This window comes from Polyodon spathula, chromosome 21 (assembly GCF_017654505.1).
Source record: "Polyodon spathula isolate WHYD16114869_AA chromosome 21, ASM1765450v1, whole genome shotgun sequence".
Taxonomy (NCBI): domain Eukaryota; kingdom Metazoa; phylum Chordata; class Actinopteri; order Acipenseriformes; family Polyodontidae; genus Polyodon; species Polyodon spathula.
Window position 1 is genome coordinate 25,228,597 of NC_054554.1, and position 22,115 is coordinate 25,250,711.

At 37.7% G+C, this 22,115-nt stretch overlaps 1 protein-coding gene across 10 annotated transcripts in view; it reads left to right on the top strand.

Annotated features, from left to right (window-relative positions):
• LOC121296159 (RNA binding protein fox-1 homolog 3) overlaps positions 1-22,115 on the top strand; it is a 199,773-nt gene that overhangs the window by 156,526 nt on the left and 21,132 nt on the right. For 4 of the 10 annotated variants that reach the window (XM_041221425.1, XM_041221423.1, XM_041221418.1 and 1 more), the window contains 6 exons: positions 9,115-9,366; positions 14,315-14,455; positions 17,876-17,929; positions 19,336-19,428; positions 20,407-20,467; positions 20,959-21,051. In XM_041221425.1, the coding sequence (XP_041077359.1) occupies positions 9,148-9,366; positions 14,315-14,455; positions 17,876-17,929; positions 19,336-19,428; positions 20,407-20,467; positions 20,959-21,051 (661 nt within the window). In that variant the 5' untranslated portion in view covers positions 9,115-9,147. The remainder of the gene's footprint in view (positions 1-9,114; positions 9,367-14,314; positions 14,456-17,875; positions 17,930-19,335; positions 19,429-20,406; positions 20,468-20,958; positions 21,052-22,115) is intronic. The other 6 variants (XM_041221426.1, XM_041221419.1, XM_041221417.1 and 3 more) reach the window with 5 other exon arrangements.

Below are 22,115 nucleotides of genomic sequence, written 5' to 3' on the forward strand. Positions count from 1 at the left end.
TTATAATCGAAAAATTACGGTATTCAGGTTTTGAAATAAGTTGCCCATCTATTTAAAACACAGATTAAAACTGACTGAGGCATGGGGTGATTTTTTAGATTTCTTGAACAATGCTTTCTTTGAATTAACAGAAGGCGAGACAGGACATAACTACAGAAAAAAAATGTATTGTATCCATAATATTAAACAAATGTATTTGGCATGGTGCAGTTTGACCTACCTTTGTACATTTTATCTCTCTTTATTATATATATTTTTTAATTCAACAGGAAAGATAAATGTATTCACTGAACACAAATGTAGCATTAACCAAATTAAAATACTGAGAGCGATTGTGGCAGTTGTAGATTTAAGCTCAGCAGTTGTTAGTTCTTGAAGTGAATGAAACTAGTAAAATCCACCCACACACACACAATCCCTTCTAGTACACAATAAGGACAGAGACGTTGTTAATGCCTGGAGGTGGACAAAGAATAATTAAAATAGATTTGAAAAATCTCTGTTCCTGTCATACATAAAAAACGTAATTATTGTTAAATGCCCTTATGATAACTGTACTTCGCAAACCTTAAATAGCAACTGTGAACTTTCCATTTAACCTCAGACAATGGTAACCTTCAATTGTGAAGTCCATTCTTTGTTCCATCATCAGCTGATAACCCTAAGGTGACTTGGCTGTTTGTTCTGGGTTATGTTAAAAGAACATAAGAACATAAAAAAGTTTATAAACGAGAGGAGGCCATTAGGCCCATCTTGCTCATTTGGTTGTTAGTAGCTTATTGATCCCGGAATCTCATCAAGCAGCTTCTTGGAGAATCTCAGGGTGTCAGATTCAACATTACTGGGGAGTTGATTCCAGACCCTTACGATTCTCTGTGTAAAAAAGTGCCTCCTATTTTCTGTTCTGAATGCCCATTTGTCTAATTTCCATTTGTGACCCCTGGTCCTTGTTTCAGGTCGAAAAAGTCCCTTGGGTCGACATTGTCAATACCTTTTAGAATTTTGAATGTTTGAATTAGATTGCAGTGTAGTCTTTTTTGTTCAAGACTGAATAGATTCAATTCTTTTAGATGTCTGCATATGACATGCCTTTTAAACCTGGAATAATTCTGGTCGCTCTTCTTTGCACTCTTTCTAAAGCAGCAATATCCTTTTTGTAGCGAGGTGACCAGAACTGAACACAATATTCAGTAACACTTTAAAGTAATGACCACTTATACACACAGCAGGAATTATCATGGAATAGTTAGCAATCTAATTATTTGGTACAACTAGGAAATGAACATTATGTTTTATGAAATTAGATATGCAGGTGATATTCACGCAATATTACATTTAAATTCAGGTGACTTAGTGATCATTACATTAGTGGAAAGTGAATCCAGAAGGAGAATTACAGCGAAGCCTGCAAGTTGGGTGCCATTCATATTCCTGTCCAACACCTGTCATGTGGTCTTACTCACAGCCAATCAGAAAGACCTGTATCAATCTGATTCATTCTAAATGCATACTCGACCTAAAAGAACGAATCAGAACTATTCCTACAGTTACAAGAATGCTACACATCTTCTCTGATTTGCTGTGACTAAGGTAAGGTTTGCTGGATTTCCTTGTTCAAGCACAGCATTTAATGTTAAATTGACAGTTTTTTTGCATCAAACGTGCTGCACAATTGACAGGTTTCATGATACAGAGTTGAAGAGTTTGCTCAAAACCAATACTTTTGCTACTGAGGGGAGTGATTTATTCATGTATTTTGGGAACATTTTGAAAATCAGAACCCCTACTTATACTCTATGTAGTACAATCTTTCATCTAAGTATTCTTTGATTGACATCTTTTGGTTGTGTTTTACCTTTATTTTCTTTTGTTTTTACTATGCTATAATTGCTTCACTGCACTATTACCACAGTAATAATTAGATAAAAAAAAGAGCATTACAAGTTTAAAAAAAAACAATTCAAAAGGCTGAATGGAAAAACAGGTTTTATCGTCTTGATATATGTCTTTATGATTTAAAAAAAAAAAAAAATCTGCAAAGGAGTTAAAAGCTATAAATTGTCCGACTTCTCCGACTAACAGTGGCGGTGCACTGCTCAGGTGAGTGGAACTCCATTCCTCTAGCTGTCAGTGAGCGAGGAATTAATCTGCGTGAATAGGTGGCCTTTAACGTGGAGGCTGGGAGAGATATAGATCGTTGAGCCCGCCGCTGCTGCTGATGGGGAATAGTGCCAGTCGCAAAACAGGACAGCCTAATGGTCCCTGAATAAAATAATATTCCATGAGACAAGCCATCCGACAGCACTAATTAATAAAAGTTATTAAAAACCACTGTCAAGGAGACAAAATGAATTAGACAGGATGGAATTATAAAGCTACTGAGGTAGGGTTGTCTTGCATGAGGTTTGGGAGAAGGGGGGTGGTGGTGGTGGTGGTGGTGGTGGTGGGGGGGGGGCTGTCGTTGTTTTAGATTCTAAAATGGAGTGTTTTCACTGTGGTTTTTATTGAGCTCTGTAAGACTGCTAAACTGCGAGCGTGATGGCGATATCTCACCTCTGTGAGATAGGACCCGGATTGTCCAGGAAATGTGTTCTCAAGGCAGATTTCTTCATGATAGTTTATCGTGAGCTCATCAATGTGCAGTGGAATAAAGGGGCTTCATCCAACACTCTTGTGTTGCTGTTTGATTTTATTCACCTGATCTTACAGCAGAGGGAGTCCAGGTTTTTGAATACAGGGCTGGTTGATAGGCTGCAACAGCCACTTTTCATGTAAATGAGCTTCCCATCAGATGACTAAATGTTTTTTATTTTTGTTATGTAAAAGCAGTGATTGGTTTAGGGGCTATGTTGCTTCATGAAGTTTTATAAGAGCTTAAATTCCCAATAGCCTCCCATTTTGTCTCACCTCAAAAACCAGTTGAAGGTTTTACAATGCCTCACAGTACCATGACTTCTCTGTCCTTTACGTATAGGAAAATGTGAGACAACAGTGTATAAACAGCGCACAGTGTTCATATTTGGATACAAATATGTTAACATAACCGTTATGCATTTTGGGGTGCAGAAAAGGGCGAGATTAAATTAAATCACAGCCAATTTAAAACGTAATTTATAACCGAATAAAGAAAAACAACTTATATTTTTTGTAATTAAAATGGATTCAATTGGACTACTGTTGCTCATGTTTACTTATTAAATATTTGCAGTGCTGTGAGAAATCTACGCTGCGCTGTGACAATACACCCAGAGACTTGATTCCATTCACTCAGTACAGCCCAGGCAATGAATGTATGTTTACCCACTAAGCTCTGTTGACTTGCAGGATCAAACAAGCAGAAAAGAATACACATTTATATAAATAATAATATTCATTTTTAAATGTGGGTCTCTAAAACTGACAAATGTTCATCAATATAAAAATGGTCCTTTCTTGACTTCCTGTCCAAGAGTGTGCACCGAGGCTGCGGTCCAAGTGAGCAACACATGACAGTACAGCAGACCCACGGGCAAGATCCTCAAGGATGAAATGTCTTCCTTATCTGCCAGGATATGCTTAAACCATTTTATTCTCAGCGAGGCAAATGTATTGCCAGCAAAGCTATCCCAACAGGCTCTCACAAACAAAACAAAAGCACCTTCTTATCTCCATTTGTGGTGGTGCTGGAATCACACAGGAGATGACAGTCTGGCTTCCTTTTTTTTTTTTTTTTTTTTTTTTTCAGTAAAGCCAGTTTTAGAAATGTACACAAGAGCCAGTTTCTAAGCTGTTTCAGGTGGTTTTACTGGTTAAAGAAATTACTTTTTTGACAAAAACGTAAGTAAAGTTTCGCTGTAAAATGACTCGGAAAAGATATGGTGTTTAAGTCCCTAGTGCTATTGTGTAGTATGCACACTACCACATCAATTAACTGCCAATTTCCCACTGCTTTGTAGAAAACTCAACCTTTTATCTGAGACTTTACTTTGTCAACATGAGCTTGCTACTGCTAATTTGGTTTCAGAGAAGTGCATTACAGTGACTCCTGCTTTACTTGCGGTCTGATCAATTAATCAATTCTAATCTATTAGGCACCGCTTTAAGATAAATCATGGAATAAGACTGTAAACCCAATGCATTGGTCTCGCTCATATTTAGCCTACTCTAGAACGGGGTGTTCCCATTTACCTAAACTAAGAAATGGCCCTTGAGATACCTTGGTTACCGTACCTGCCTCTGACATTTACTGTATATACTCCCTTTTTAAAAGGTTTTGGAAAGGATTTTGGTTTACCCAAGTTCTCTATTTATCCACAAGCATGATTCAAGATAAGGAAAGCACCCTTTCTCTTAGGGGTGAGGAACATGTCTGCCTCCATGCCCATTTCAGTGTGCGCCTCTTATTTTGAGACCAACTGTAAAGGTATTCCAATTGTGTTGACTTTGTGTGTTGGTTTTGTAATGTGGGCTCCAGAGGTGAAATGGTTGTGTGTTAAACCACAGTGCCACCTACAGAAAGTTTAAAACTGTGGTGACTTTGTTGTGCGTGTGGGGACAGGGGACAGGGGACAGGGGACAGGGGTAGCTTGTGCTCAAATTGGGCGAAACCTGCTCCTGCTTATTAGTTTGGGACAACCAACACAACCTTAGAGAAATTAGAAAAACAATGTTGGATTGATTCAGGCTTAATAAATATAAGCATGTTATTTCTCTTTTGGTATGATGCACAATTGCAAAAAATTGAAAGTGCGACGAGACATGTTAAATGCGAGATTGAGATGACCCAATGGATAAAACCAAATGGAAAGCAATAGCGTTCCTAGGATTGACACTTTGGAGAGCTTGTGTCTCCACAACGAGTGCTCTGGGGAATGTGCTATTGCAAACAAAATACTGCTTGGAAGTGATTTCTTAAATAAGATTTAAATCCAATTTGGAACAGTACAGTGCCACTAAATAATAAGGACTGCTAGGATTAAAAGCAAAACCAGGGAATTCAAAAGCCCTCTATTTTACATAACTTGAGCATTCGCTTATTTGACAGTTTTGTAAGTGAACCTATTATTATTATTATTATTATTATTATTATTATTATTATTATTATTATTATTATTATATTATTATTATTATTATTTAAATGCAAAGGCCATTAAAAAAGACATTGAAAGTTTCCAAAGGAAACCTCTCTTTTTATTTTGTAATTGAAATGGTGACAGTATGTGTACGTGTACTTGCATTCAATATTTAAAATGTGGAGCAGCATTAATCTGGAGTAAATTACCACATCATCCAATCAAAAAAAATGTGTTGCTAAAGCTATCGATAAGTAAATAGATAGATAGATAGATAGATAGATAGATAGATAGATAGATAGATAGATAGATATTTTTTAAAACATGGTTAAGCATGTTTCTTCTAGTCTACTCTTTTACTAGTCTTTTCCACAGTGTAACAACGTACAGACCTGTAGATAACGCATATTAATCCCAACCAATGCTGTAAATGCAGTTTCAGATCTAAACTCTGCACTCCATGAATTTAAGCAAAGGGTTAAAAAGATACGCTGGAGACTCAAGGCAGTTTCTTACAGTCTTCTCCGCATTCTCCTATCTAGTGGGAAATAAACTGCATTCACTCAGATTTGCAGTGCTGTTTTGGGGAGTAGGAGGTAGAAGAGAGAGCCCCTGATAGTGGTGCAGATAATATTTAGTTCATAGGAGAAATCATTTACCAGCGCAATTTGTCGACAAAGATCTGGGGATGTTTTCATGTAGCAGCTGCAGTCACATTGATTTAGCCTCATTTTTTTTTCCTCTCTTTTCTTTTGCTTCACATTAATAACATCCAGCATTACAACAAGCGGATGCAGCGATTTGTTATATAGCCGAGAGAAAGGGGGCAGAGTGCATTAAAACGTAACGCAGTACACCAGGGAGATATATTAAATATAAATTTCAGATTTTGGTTTATTAAAAAAAAAATTTAAAAAAAAATGAAAGAGACCTTCAAGGAAATCTTGTGTTTTATAGTTTACATTGTTCATTGTGTCTTGTCTATAGGGGAATATACAGTTGAGGATGAGGTACAAAAAGGAGCATAATACTTTCCTAATGTAGTGAACAAGATTTTACTTGTTTTTTTTTCCCTTATCTAGTCATTTGGCCCCAGTACTTTAACAAGTGGTAAAAGACATTGAAGTTATATGTGTTATCCAACTTAAAAACATGATTGATCTACTTAAGTTGCTGACGATTTTTCCAAGTATCACTTTATAACTTAGAAAAAGCTTTATCACTTCCTGTCCTGTAGGTCAGCTCTATGGTGCCAGCCTCATGCTGGTACAGCATGGGAGTAAGACTGACACAGGAAGTGATAAGGTGCCAGGAAGCAGGGGTTTAAACTTGAAACTATAAGTGCTGGCATATCTGCACTGGAAAACAATGCATAATTAAAACCAATATTTAAGTTCCTGGTTGAAAAAAAAAATGACCGCTGGGAGTACAAGAGGACCACTGCCATACAGTGTACATTATTCACAAGGCCAAAAAAATATTTGTATACCTTGGCTGTTAACTGTGTGTCCTCCTGGTGTTACCGTGCTGTCAAAAGGTGGCAGGAGAAGGGCAGCTGAATTGAACAGCGGTAGAGTATCCTTTGAATTTGACATACTTTTTAAAAACATTTTTTCATCTAAAAAATGGCCTGCATCTTAAATTAGAGTATAGTTATATGTGTATTAAAATCACCAAGCAGAAAACATGACTGCCCCAGTACACCCACAGGAACTTGACTGACTGCCAAAGAAAAGACAAACAAAAACATTACTCTCCGATCTCGAATCATCCATGACATACAGGCAGCCATTTTCAAAGAAGCGGGGGTCATTGTATGGGAGATGTCAAGTAATAAAGAGAACTCCTCCAACTGAGAGGATGATGAGTAGGAGAGATTTGTTGTTGTTACAGGCAGGCATGTTAATTTACCAATATACAATATGCTTTAACAATATGATTAATAGGTGAGTTTGCAGCATTTCATTGCAAAAAAATCTAGTATTCCCTTGTGTAAATGGCTTGTATATGCATAATTGAAGTTGTATCTTTACAAATAAATCTTTATTTGATGTTATATTTTTTCCTCAAATTGAGGATGGGAAATTTGGACTGCGTTTTAAATTAAAAGGAATACGGTATTTCTCTTGGCTGAACAGAGGTCCCCTGAGAATGCCTCACTCCACATTTCACTTCAGAGTCTGTCCAGTTCTCATGGCTGGTACAGCAGAATAGTTTTTCATTTGGATAATGGAGCATTTCCCTAATTGAGAGCCCCGTCTCATTTGTTTGCCAACATGTCAATGGCTGTGACTCTCGTTGTTTCCACTACATTTACATTAATGCAATTCTCTGCACTCTTATTAAATAGAGACTCTTTCTAGTTCATTGGTGGCGCACTGGGAAAGCTAATGCTGCTTAGTCAGTGGAAGGGGCTAATAATAATAAGGAAAACTGAAGTAATATTTGTATTCATTGTCTTTTGCAGCCTTTGGGTGCATCTAGATTGAAGCAGTCATTTTGGTTCTCTTATTTTGAAAGCGTGTTAAGAGAATAGCACCTCTGTAGTGCACTTTTTTAATATTGGGTCTTTGTATCCATCTGACCAGCTCATCATCAATACTAGTTGGTATGAGTACTGTTTAGCTCTCTTTCAAAGAATAAAGCAAGCCAAATACATTGAGAATTGATGTCTACCTATCTGAGCCTTGATTAAACAGCCATGCACCTTGCCTGTTGATGAGAAGAGGATGGCATCCAGAGTAGAAAAAACAAGTTCAGAATAGTAGAAATCATTTTTTATAGAGGAATAAATGCATGGAATAGTTTACCTTGTAAAGTGCTAAGAGCTCAAACAGCAGGAAAATAAAAAAAATGTAAAAAACTATTAGATACTGCCATGCAGTGAATGGTTTGCTAGCAAGGAACGGGCTTCGATGTAATGTGATGTTTAAAGTGGCACGCCATTGTTAGAAACGACTGCTCCCCATTGTCCAGGGTTATTACTTTCCCTGAGCTTCCTATTTGAAAAGGTTAACATGCAGTCTCAAAGGGCAAAGCTAGATTACTAGATTAATATCTTCAAATAAACCTCTAGTAGCAGGCAGACCGGCTAAGGTGACCCTGCCACCTCCAGCCCCCACCCCAGACATTCACAACGACCCCCCTCCGTCATCCCCACCCTCGCAATCATCCTTTGAAAGGGGAGAAGGCACTGTGAGTGACAAAGCACTCCCAAATAAACACAGCCCTGTCAATCACGGTGAAAGGGTACCCTTGCCCGCGAGTGGAAATCAAAAGCTATGACTGACAGGAGGTTGTCAGGACAATGCCAATACCAGAGCCATAACTTACCGCAAGGAGAGGAGACGACTCTAATTTACACCCTGACACTCGGTGGATGCAGAGTGAGGGGGAGAGAGAGGGACACAGGGAAATAACCACGTAAGCGAAAAGACTGATAGTATTAGAAACCTGTAATTTAAATCAAAGGTTACAATAAAAAATGTATCAGTTAATTGATCGAATTAATTGATTGATTGAATTTAAATTCCCCTCGTTTCAGCCTTCTGCTTTAGTTTAAATGCATACTTTCTTCAGTAAACCCTTTATATACAGTCACTTGCTCTTATCAGCCAACAAAATGCAGAAATAATTTTCATTTTTTGCAGGTGATGCAAATATGCAGCAACTTGAATAAAACAGTCTGAAATGTTAATTCCCTTTGGTGACTGCTTAATTATATTTTCAGTATGTATGGTGCTGTAATTTTAGTTGTGTAGTTTTGTTTTATCTGCTGGACCATAACAATTATATTCCTGTTTGTTCATAGTAGGTAAAATAATTAGGTAAAATAACAGCTCACTAAATAAGGCTTTATCTGGCTGAACAATTTAAACTGGGACGTTAAAGGTGTAAGATAACCAATGGCTAATGACAAATATGTCTTCTTCTTCTTCTTCTTCTTCTTCTTCTTCTTCTTCTTCTTCTTCTTCTTCTTCTTCTTCTTATTGTAAGCCTTGAATCTCTGGACTTTATGATAAACGATACTTACCTTTGTTGTGTTTCTGTGTTTGGTTTCCAGGGTAACCAAGAGGCTACAGCCCCCCCAGAAGCGATGGCACAGCCCTACCCCCCAGCCCAGTACCCCCCTCCCCCTCAGAACGGGATCCCGGCGGAGTACGCCCCGGCACACCCCCACACCACGCAGGACTACACGGGCCAGAGCACGGTACCTGAACACGCCATGACCATCTACACTCCAACGCAGACCCATTCAGAACAGCCTGGCACCAACGCCAACACATCCTCTCTCACCGGCACAACGACAGTACCGGTGAGTCCAGCAGCACAACCGCCTCCTGTTGGGGAGACTTCGTTTTAAAAAGTCAGAGCAAATTTTCTCAGTTGGACATTTTAAACATTTATTTTATTATACTGATTACACGCACTGTTATTCCTAAAAACTGGTGTGTTGTTTATGTACGTCACAAGCTACTCAAAATAATACCTATAGGGCATTATAGACACATGGCTTATTGCATTAGCAGTCTACAGTCTAGAGAAGGGCACTAAATACAGTTTAATAGTATAAAACATGTGTATATGTGTTAAATGCAAAGGTGTAGAACAGGTAATCCAGCAACGGTGTATTCTATTCTATACAATTAGATTTCCAACTCTTCTTCTTAACAGACAAAACAGGTTTGCCATTGCTTACTTATAAGGTTGAATACACTGGCCATCATCCTGGTAGGAGATAGATAGTTAGAGACCCATGTAAACATGAGGAGAGGACAGTAGTAAAGGCTAACCTGTCCCCAAAAGCACAGTGAACCACGGAGTCAGACCCAGGATGCCACCATGGCAATTTAGATAATTTTCTGTGTTTTTTATCTGTGTTTTTATTTTATACATCTAAGTTCCTATTGCTGCTCAAACCGATTATTGAGTTATTCAGGTATGGTAACTCAGACTTGCTTCAGCGTTTGTCAAACTTTATTTGTTTGTAGTAAAACTGTTTACTACTTTGCAGTTTATAAACGCATGCATTGCTTAATATTGCTATAACTGGAGATGTCATTTCTTCGTTGAGTAGTGAATGATTTCTTTTATTTTATTTTTTTTTTTACCGTGCTTTATTTTTTTCATTGACTCAGTAACAAAAGTCTCTCTAGTTTTATGCCGTGTTGCTGTTAAGTTGATGATTTTCATTTTAGAATTTGTTATCTATTTATTTTAAACCAGCCTGTTCGATTTATATTTTTAACCTCTCAAAAGGACCCGGCTGTGGTAGAGTGTATTCGACAGTAGGGAAGCTCATGAGGTGATGGGTGAAAACTGCAACATAAGCAAGTGGGCTGATCCCCAAGGACAGAGAGAAGAAAAAAGGGCTTTGGTTGAGAGGCTGGCTCACCAGCAGCCATTCTGCTTCACTGTTTTAATGATAGGATGTCCTGTTTGCTGTGGTGTCAGACTGTGAAACGGTTTTGATTACAAACCCAATGGGAAAGTCGCTGGTGACCAGCTCAGCAGGTCCTCTTGCTGTTTAGCTTATTTATAATTTAAAGGGCTAGCATTCTGATTTTTTTTTTAAACCAGAAGGTTTGTTTTGGCACAGTTCTTGCTGAATGTTTTCCAGGCAAAAAAAAAAAGACGGAGTTATCTCTTCTGTCAGCCAAGGTTGTGAGCCAAGATCTCATTCCTGTTTATTCTTACAAACTAAAAGTGATGCAGATTATCCCGATCTCCAAAACCTAATTCCAAGGGTCAGCTGTACAAGATGGTTTGGATGGTGCCTTCATTAATACACTAAAGTTGAACGTACTAAATTTGAATGTCCAGCAGAATATGTGTTAATATTTAAGAGGGATCTTCCCTTTACCTCCAGATGACCCAAAGAAAATTGGAAAATGGTCAAAGAAACTAGGTGTGAAAGTGCTCTTTGAATTTGTGTTAACATCGGGGTCAGCAGACAAAATACCTGCTTGATAATTGACTATGGCTACAGCCAATCATAATGCTTAAGGTGTGCTTAATCACAGGGTTAATTATCTTGCAGGCTACAGAGGTTATTAATGTGGTTAGGAACAGAAAATGTGTTTTTTCTTGTGATTTCTGCAGGCAGGTTTCAAGGTTAGAAAGCACTGTTAGCTTCTAACAAGCTGTATTATAAGGCAGCCAATGGACAAAATAAATCTTGACATGAATTTGGTTGAGCTGAGAATGACTTTTTTAATAGAACAGATTACTGTATTATTGGCTGATTGAGCTATTAAAATTGAACTGACTTAAGACAATACAACATAACTTAAATAAACGAAACAAATGAAACACTGAAAAAATGACTGCTGTTGTTGTTGTTTCATTAGCAAAACCAAAAAACAATTAAAATACATCCTGCTGATTTTTCTGAAAGTGAAACAGAGGGAACAGAAGGGAACAGAAAGCTGTGGGAAACTATAATTGCTTAAAAAAAACAAAACACATTTTTCTGGACCATTAAGCTGTCTGTGACACTTGTGTGTGGAATCCCCTTTCTTTACCGCAGTACTAGTGACAGAAAGGCTCATCTGTAACACCTTTTTTTTAAAAAAAAGGGACAAAAAAATAAATAAATAAATAAATAAAGCGGCTCAGGCTAATCCCTTTAAGTGAAGTGTCGGTATCGCCCAATCGTATGTAATCTACCTGCTTGGCAGCTTTCCAATCAGATAGTTTCAATTACATGTGTGGTTGTACTGCAGTTCCGCGGGGAGAAGTGCTGAGGAGAGCACTTTGGAAGCGATTTCCAGATAACAGTGAATAAGTGTGTTACAGAACTGACTGAACAACAGGCTGTGTAATCTCACCAAGCCAACTAACTGCGAGGTCCGAGTCTCTCACAGCACCACGGGAGTGACAGGGCCTCGGGAGTAGAGAGAGACAGGGAGAGCAGGAGAGGGGCATCACAATAATAATAACAATAATAGTAATAATAATTATCATCATCCAAAGGAATTACAAGGCACTGGAGTGACCAGTATTGTAAATGTCCTCTGCAACAAGAGAACTAGCTGTGAGAACAGCACAGAGAAGTGGAAGTTATTTAATTACTTTTCAATTTCATACCGAATCCTTCAGAAATCTCATCTCCTCAAAGACAACACCAGCACACAGCAGTTGTAATTAACATTCAATTAACACAGATTCAATGACAACTGAAAACCCTATAGATGGCTTTTTAAAGGTATGCAAAAGGGAGATTATATTAGTGCTACAATCGACTTTATATAGCAGCTTGCCTGAAGCACAAACTACTAAGCCACGCTGTTCTTTGTTTGTTGTGATTTGTTTTTAAGTTTGCAAATCCCCTGCTGAGTGTCCAGAAAAATTCCTGGGATGAAATGAGTAGAAAGATTATTAAGAATGGGTATTTCTTCTTCTTCACTCATTGAGTGGTGTGCACAGTGCCAACCTGCTGCAGAGTTGCAATGTTGGGACGGGATTACACTCCTGTGGGCTGTGTTATTGTGTTCTGGTGTATAGCGGCATCTCTGCATCACTGAGTCCGTGTGTTCTCGCTCGCTGCTTCCGAAGTCACAAAGGAGAGCATTTTGCTACACAGTGATTTCCCGATAAGCGCGCTGCGAGGGAGCGCTAGAGTCCCAGTGCACAGATTGAGCCGGGCCTAAGAGACAGGGATGCTAATGTGCTTGAAGCCAGCAGAAGAAAACCGAGGGAGGCTGGCTTGTTTAGATGTTTAGATCTGTTGCCTGAATAAACGATGGGATTATATTTTCTTTGTTTGTTTGCCGGTGGGAACTGTGTGGGAGCTGAGGATTCTAACCAAAAATGACACTTTTCATGATAAATGATATAGAACACGTGCTCTATTCAGCCCTGAAGGAGCAGAGATTCCACACATACCACTCCAGGGAAGCAGCAACAGAAAGTTCCAATTAGGCAGCCGTTTAACCCATCTATCTGCCGAGACGAGAGCAACAATGCTCAACTGTGGAGAGACACAGCTCAGGGATAGCAGAACCGGAGTATGGCAATTACCTCATGGTTTAGTATGGGATCCGGGGAGGGAAGCTGAAAGCTAGCTGAAGTGTTAACGCTTCTTTTTAGGAGCCACACTCTGCCCTTGTAAATCTAGCAATTACATATACAATCAGTAAACCAGGCCACTGATGAATAATTACTATGTAAATATTCTTTAAACACAGTTTTCATTATTTAATTCAGTTAATTTTGTACTTGAATTTTAATCACAAACACTAACCACAGCTGGTTGCAGGCTTGATAACACTAATTTACTTAAAAGGCATGTGCTCCACACAGAGATGTACTAATTTCTGCAGAGCCCTATGCCTGGCTGTAGTAGAAATGTATGATTCTGTCTTGGGGGGTAAAATATGGTTATCTGTTCTAGTTCAATACAGATTTTTACAGTTGTGTGGGACTGTGCAAGTATCCACCAGGTCATCCTTCCTGCCCCCTGACCTCTGACCCCAAACAGTAACTTAATCATGGCATTTGAAAACCATGGTTCTTATCATATTTCAGCTAGCCCACAGCTCTCTTTGTTCTAACTGAACCCAGTACAGTACATCTGACCAGAAGCAGCAAATTGAAGTATTATACTCTAGTGACCTGACCAGCACTGGAGCAAGGGGGTTCAAGTTAGGACACGCACACACACATACAAACAAAACGTGCGTCAGCCTTCATATAACCACTGTCCTGTCTGGGTAGGTTTAGTTCTGCATGGGTGTAGTGGTTTTAAGCGAGAAACGCAGTGCACTTTAACTGGATTGCCAGTGGGCACACGCGGATACATGACGCTATACAGACAAGCGCTGTGGACGTGATTTTTTTTTAGGTGTTGAGGGGAAGTGTGTATGATGTAAATATGTCAAACAAACCATGAGCTAAAAATAAAATGCCTCCTGGAGCAAAGATGGAACGAAGTCTTATTATATGTGATATGGCTGGAAACAGCACTGCATTTCATGCGATTAAGAGTTAGAATAAGGCTTTCCTAAGAATACATATGGAATTCACATGAATTGAGTCTATATCAAGAAAGCAGAGTGCGCCACTTGCTGTTTTCTAACACTCCATTCACTATTGTGACCGAGACTAGCTTATCAGTCACACCCGTTATGAGAAATATATTACAGTACTACGTTTATATTACCACCACTTATTCTAAAGTGTTACCAGTATTCATTTAGTGTCAGGTTCACAAGGAGCTTATGAATAATAATGTGTCTTTTTTTTTTTTTTTCCCACCCAAGCAGACAGACGATGTGGCACAGACAGAGGGCTCACAGCAGCTACAGTCCACAGACCCGTTAGAGAAGCAGCAACCCAAACGGTTACATGTCTCCAACATCCCCTTCCGCTTCCGAGACCCCGACTTACGGCAAATGTTTGGGGTGAGTTTTCAGTCATTTCCTGTAATAGTGTGCAAACACCTGTTGAACTATATCACGAGGTTGGGTGCCTTACCTTTGTCAGAATTGTACTGTAGCATATGGACTGGTTGATTCAGTATATTAGGAGAACCACACTGTAGACTTGAAATGTTCCAAGTAATTGCATATGGGATGGTGTGTGCAAAATCCTTTGGATATTTTCAGTTTTCCTACTGCATCTTCAGATGACATTCCTGATGAACAGGTTGTTACCATATGGTAATAATATACCTTCAATGAAAAATAACTGTTTATTTATTTATTATGCCTGCTAAATATTTGAATCATAAGAATGATTTGGCCAGTATGGTACAGCAGAAAATAATACAAAATATTCTGACATTAGTAGTAATAATAGTAATATTGAATCTAATAATTAGCTTTTAAAAAAAAAAAAAATCAAAATCAATACCACAAACCCTTTGTTCTTCCCAAATCCAAAGATAACTTCTCTGTTTTCTTTTTCTTTATTTTCTAAAGCCTTGATCTCTTGAGTGCTACAAGGTCCCACCAGCAGAACAATCTAACGAACAGTGCTTTTCACAGCAATTAAAAGAAAGTTTCTCCTAATTAGATGTTTTTGTGATGATGGGTTCATGGAGAACTCCCTTTGGAAGCCAGTAAGGTGGCTGGAATTCTATTTCTTCAGGTCTCTGGAGATTCATTAAATTTCCAAGTGTCACATAGTAATTAGTCACCAAGTCAGGGAAATCTTTGATAAAAGAGAACTGTTTAGGACATAGAAAATTAAATAAATGGCTTGAGCACCATAGCAATCTGTGCATACGTTACATTAGGGAACTTTTTCCAGGGGAATTGATAACTGAATCTTGGCTTTGATGGATAATGTATGTGTGTATGCGTGTATTGTATGCATGTATGTATGTATGTTTTTGTGTGTGTGTGTGTGGGGGGGGGGGGGGGGGGGGGGGTGCGTTTTGCATTACCTCTGTGCATGTGTTCCTAAACAGTTGTGTTTGTGTGTGTATATGTTTGTGAGCATGCTTAGCACAAACTTATTCTGGTTTTACTATGGAAGCCTTTCATGCAGTCAAACATGAACTAGCAATACTAGCTGATTGAGACTTGCAACATTTCTATCAAATATTACAGGTAAAATGTCATTTGTACCATATCTTCAAAAGAAAAGAAAACAGTTTGCGTTATTGTTTCCAAACCCCATACAAACAACTCTGATTTATTTCGGAAACTTTGCACTGGAGTAATTAAATCTCCCTCTTTTACGTCCTCGAAAATGCTTTGAATTTGAGACTGTATGGGTAGAGCCAACTCTTGCGTCATAAATTCCACCAGTTCACTGTTTTCTTACAATAGCTCTGGATTGGATCATTTTGTGCTGTTAGCTCCATGCAGCTGTAATTACAGGTAAATGAGCCACTGGCTCAATGCACCATCACAGCTCTGCATAAACAGAGGCACAAAGCAAACAAACGTAATATCTGGACGTGGTGGATTGAGACAATAGGTCTATAAGGGCTTCATATATATTATATATATATATATATATATATATATATATATATATATATATATATATATATATATATATATATATATATATATATATATATATATATATATATATATAATGTATGTATTAGTAATTGAATTGCCGCACTTCAAACATGCATAAACTCTAGAACTCTCAAGCAACATAAGCTAGTTCAAAAGACCCAAAGGTGATGTTATTACAGGGTTTGACTGTAAATCAAACCATAATTATAGGTTAATCACCATGGGATAGGGTAGCTACTTCAGTAATACAAAGTCACAATGTACAGATGTATGCTAAGCTTATATTGTGTGTGTGTGTGTGTGTGTGTGTGTGTGTGTGTGTGTGTGTGTGTGTGTGTGTGTGTGTGTGTGTGTGTGTGTGTGTGTGTGTGTGTGTTTGTGTGTTGTGATGGGAACAGAGTGAGCACCCAAAATCACAGGCGTTTCAAATTAATCATGTCCATGAATTGCTGCCTGGCTAGTTTAGAGATCTATATTTCTAGTCAGTTCACAGGGAGTTGATGCCCCAAATGAATTGGCACACCCCACTTTTCCCTCCTGATATGGACTGAAAGGACAGAAGAAGTCTTTCCCTAACCTTAATAGTGCTTGAGCCAGGCAATCAATTCCATCGAGCGTTGTGCACCTTGAAGGCCCATTTCTTTCCTGTTGTGCTGAAATGAAGCAGACGCAGGCTGTTTGACAGAGTAATTCGTTTTAATGAAATAATACGGCCATTCTAGACAGCAATTAAAACCTGATTTCATTCCAGTCATTAGAGGAACTTAAGGTTTGCTTTCATTCCACTGTTTTCTAATGATCTGAAGGCAAACCCGTTAAATTGAATACTTAAGCTCATTAACCCCTTGAGACTGCCTTGGAAAAAAAAACCTGGGATTTGTATGACTTCTGTCTCTTTACATTTCTTTTTCTTTTTCACATTTTGTCAGTTTTATCAGGCCTGTTGTCTTAAGGTCATAGCCTTCCATATAAAGACACAGTACCTATCTTTCGTTAGATGCTCTTGTAATTGCAAATTCTGCACTAAAAAGCATAGTTCCACTATTTTGGTGCAGTTAATTAAATGCTAATATAGGCGCATGTAATAAATCATACTTTTTATATGTAGTGCTTTTCAGCTTGTCTTGTATTTTACTGGCATAGTTTCACGGTTCGAGAGATAGGCAATAACACTAATGTAATATCTTGCAAAGTGCATATGTTAGGAAATGCTTGCACAATACGACCACCACAGAAATACATTTCAACAAAAAAGATTGTATCAAAGTCTTATGTTATATTGAGGTACACTTCACTTGTTGCTATGCCTAGTGTGCAAATGCCACATATTAGTTGTTAATATAACGATTTTCATGATGGGCATTTTGGCTTTTGGAATGTCCATGTGAAGTTTCAAAGATCTGATTTGCATTCAGTTTGATTCACTTTAAATACACTTTCTAAAAGTTACTTTTCAACTAAACATTGAACACTTTTTATTTATGCCTTGAAATTTTTGTAGTCTAAAAAACATTAAAATTTCCTCATGTTCCTCGCAGTCACGGTAGGGCTTGAAATTCACCATGCAAGCATGTGTATGAATATGATTAACAGTGAAAATGACAAACTGGGACTGAAAAGGTTATAGCTTGTCCTGGAGGGCATGCACTTTGCTACATTACAGTGAGGTGATAGATATGAGTTTAACAGCTTGTAAATCTCCTGAGGAGTCCAGGTGTATAGCAATTGTATAGAAAGCAAGCTGTTCTATATAAGGTAGCAAGTCAGGCTTTAGAGTCTGTGACAAAGTACAAACTTTAATGCATTCTAATTATTTTCTTTCTGTCTGTCTCTTTCTCTTTGCAGCAATTTGGGAAAATTTTAGATGTTGAAATCATTTTTAATGAACGGGGCTCCAAGGTAAGTGAGCTGGAACAACAGCAGTTATCTTTGTCTGTTATTTAATGTGTTTTATTTCCTCAATAAGCTTTCTTCTGATTTGTTTCATGATTGCGCCTGCCCTGGGGGAATAGGCTTCTAGATACTTATAAGACCCACTACGAGGAAACCCTTGTCTTATATTGACTCCAGTTCTAACTGTAGCAACTTGAGATCTGGATACTTGCTATGGCATCAACCTGAACCTGCTCAGCCAGTCATCCAGCAGACAGAAGATTAAGTACCAGAGAAACGGTTTTCTACACAAGAACAAGCTTTTATTGTTTGTGCCCAACAAGCCATTACCCATGATGCTCTTTCCGCACCCTGCTTACTTTATAATGAACCTAGCAGACCATTAATAAACTGTCTATTTTGTAAGAAGCTTTTGCAATTTGCATTCAATATGTTTGTCTTCTTTGAAAAATGGTGGCTCCCCTCTCCCATCGTGTAAGCTAATTATTTGTGCATGATAAAAAAAATAAAGAGGGCGAACGCAGTAACACAAAATGTCAGAAGGATTAATTTTGCTCTCAATTCAGTTTTACGTTTATTTTTTATTCTCCACCCCCCCCCCCCCCCCCCCCCTCCAGCTTAAGTGTTATTTATGCTAGACGAAAGGCCTGAGATCCTGTATATGAATACAGGATCACACAGCTCTGTACCGCTCACATGCATTATCTCTGAAACCAATTAATATCCTATGCATGCACAGTAAATAGAAACTAAGAGACTGGGACTTGTCATACATACTTGTATGCGAAGCATATCTAATGGCTTGTTGTGAGGTATTAGGTTTACTCCACTAGTCCTCATAACTCACTGGTGACAGTACTATGAAGTGAAATTAAATGGCCTTTCCTCATGAGCAGGACTCACATTAAATAACCACTATAGGATCCAGTGTTTCTAGCACATGCATATGGCTGAATGTTCTTCTTTTGAAAATCCTATTTTAATTACAACTGAACAAAGGTGGAGAGCATATTTGTTTAGCTGACATATACTTAGGGCAATACATTTTCCTTTATTTTAAATTGTAAACGAAATAACATGAGCCACTTTGTAAAACAAGGAAGATGTTTATTAGGTGAGGCAATTTGTATAGCTGTTCCTTGAATTTCACATATAAAGTTTAAAACTCCTTTATATTGTATTAGATAGCTGCTGCTGCTGCTGCTGCTTTTGTCTATCTTCTGATCTTTGGATTTAACCTCTCATTCTTCTCAGCAGTGTCATGTATTGTACAGTACTTTTCCTGGCTGGTGTGCTAGATCTGTCGCTTTACATTCTAGACTAATCTATATTACTGACCATGTGCTTGTTCTTCCTTCTCTCCCGCTCTCTGTCTCTCTCTTCCTCTTGCTCTGGCTCTTTATGGCACACAGGGCTTCGGCTTTGTAACTTTCGAAACGAGCGCAGACGCAGACCGTGCGCGGGAGAAACTAAACGGTACAATCGTAGAGGGGCGGAAAATAGAGGTGCCTTCCTTTTCCACTACTTTCCTTGATCATTGCATCTGCTTGTCTTCTCTTTTTTTCATCCTTTGCCTCTTTTTTTTCCTTTATTTTCTCCCTGATTTCCTCAGCTTTGCCAAATGAGTTTGAGTGAGTGGCGTCTCATTGTTTTTATTTTTAACCGTTCTGTAGTAATATTATATTTAGGAATATACCACTCATAAAAAAGAACACCTGGGCAGAGATACACATTTTTTATTGCCAATTTACTGAGCTCTTACTTATAATAGAAACTGTTTTTTGTTTTGGATTTAAAAAAAAAAAAAAAGCAATATAGTGTACAAAAAGCCTGGTGTAAGGGCTATATTAATATGTACAAAATATATAAACAAATATTTCATAATGTTAATTTGATCATTGGACCACAGGCAATTTTTTTCTCATCATTTTGGTTATTATTATTATTTTCAATTCCTCAGTAAGTCATTTTACAACCGATCCTGTGTATAAAATACAAGAATGATTCATTCATTTCCAGGGCCTTTCCCTTGCTAATGACTATCAAGGGACCACTGCAAATAAGACATACAAGCAATATACAAGTGAGAATGAAACAATAACAGAGAAAACAAATCAATCTTAAAAAATGATAAATACATAGATACAATCTTTATAACAGAGCAAGAAGCTACTGTATATCATGCTTAGTTGGTTGACTGTGAAATATTTAGTTTGAGTGGATTAGTATTGGGTCAATATTTAATGCTCACAAGTGTCTGATTTTAAATAAACACTATATATATTTATTGTACACTGTATTAAATTGGAGTCAGAGACCTTCTATAGTAAAGGACTAACATTTTTCAGTCATCTGTTTATCAGGTCTTGTTATACACTTTCATGTTAATGTCATAATGTCAAACAACCTCAAAGCTGCTGATGTATGTTAATATATGGGAGAATCGCATGTATAATTGAGTGTCTTTTTTTGTTATCCCACAGGTAAATAATGCAACAGCAAGAGTGATGACGAACAAAAAGGTGGCAAACCCCTACACAAATGGTAAGACATGTTTCGGCTGCACTAACAATTTTAATTACCCTTCTCTTTAATACACGTCACTGTCTGAAATCCCTCCTGCCAAGGACGAAACATTTGACACACAGTGTAACCCTTCAAGTCCCTTTGTTCATTAAAGGATTGATAACCTAATCAAATTCCTTTATTTGCATTGTCAACATTGTCTCTTGTCCCCTAACCTGAATAGTTTAGCTAGTTTTTAACTTTATTTGGGGATATGCATAGATTTTTTTTAGCTTTATAAAACATGGTTTTACTTACCTGGCAGGGCCATAGGAATTCAACTGAATGAAAGTGATGCGATAGCAGAAAGAAGGAAGTGTAGACTTTCTTTTGCTGCAGTGTGATACAGGAGCATCCCTTCACCATGCATAGTCTTTGCACTTCTCAGATCTTACAGTATAACGTAACTACTATAGTCTGTGTGTTAGTTTTATTTTAAACCTGTATATTTATATGTAATGATTCTGTAGCAATTGCCAGCGAGGATACAGATTTTGCTGAAGATTTCTCCAGGCTGCTCGGAGACAACAAGGGACATACATTCATGACGTTGCCCCATTCAGGTAATGCCTTGGATCAGCACCTTTTCTGACTAAGGAAAAGTGAACATGCTGATGTTTATAATATAGACAGTAGAAATCTGTTCTGCCAATTGCTACAGAATTGTGACAAGCAGCATATCTGCCAAATGCAGCTTTATTTCAAAACTAAACTGCAATGCACAAGCCATATCTTGGGTAGCTGTATATAAAATATTCAAATGATTGTTTGCTATAACAAGGCTGTACTGTGCTTTAGAAGCCAGTAGTGGGAGCTGTCCATGGTGCTGAATCATATAGCTACAGTATAGTGGATCTCATGGTGCTTGTATGGCAGTGAGGTGCTGTACTGAACTGTCTGTGAGGGAATACTTACTGGATATTTATCCAGAATGACTGGGCGCCATCTAATTTCAACCCAATGTTTAACAGTCATGTTTATTATTATTATTATTATTATTATTATTATTATTATTATTATTATTATTATTATTATTATTATTATTATTATTATTATTAAATTGGAAAGGGATAACTTTAACTCATTGAGGTTAAATAATATATAAATTTTTTTATATAATAAAATAGTATTTTAAAAAGTATATTTTTAAAAGTATTTAAGAAAATCTAACCTAATTTTGGCATACCTCAATGAAAAAATAAAAATAAATCAATAATAATAATAATTTGTAAACCATCCATATTGCTGAACACAACAGGCAATCAGGTTGCAGAGATGGCTAGAAATGTAGCACAGTGAGGTAGCAGTAACAGACTGAGCTAGAAACACAAAAGCTAATTAAAATCATTTCTAAACAAATGAGTTTAGCTGAGACTTCAAGGTTAAGAGTGAGCCAATCAACATTTTTTCTTGGATAATGCATGTTACTTTGTGATACAAAGGTGATTTGTCTGCACAGTGTTGGGGTGGGAGGGTAAGAGACTGCTGTCTTATGCTGAACGAGTTTCAGACTGGACAGGAGAAGATTTTAGAAGTGTAGTTGTGTATATTGGGGACTAAATGAAAAAGCCACAACTCATTCTACACAAGGCCATCACAGGGGGCAGCTCTCAGAGTGATTTTCATC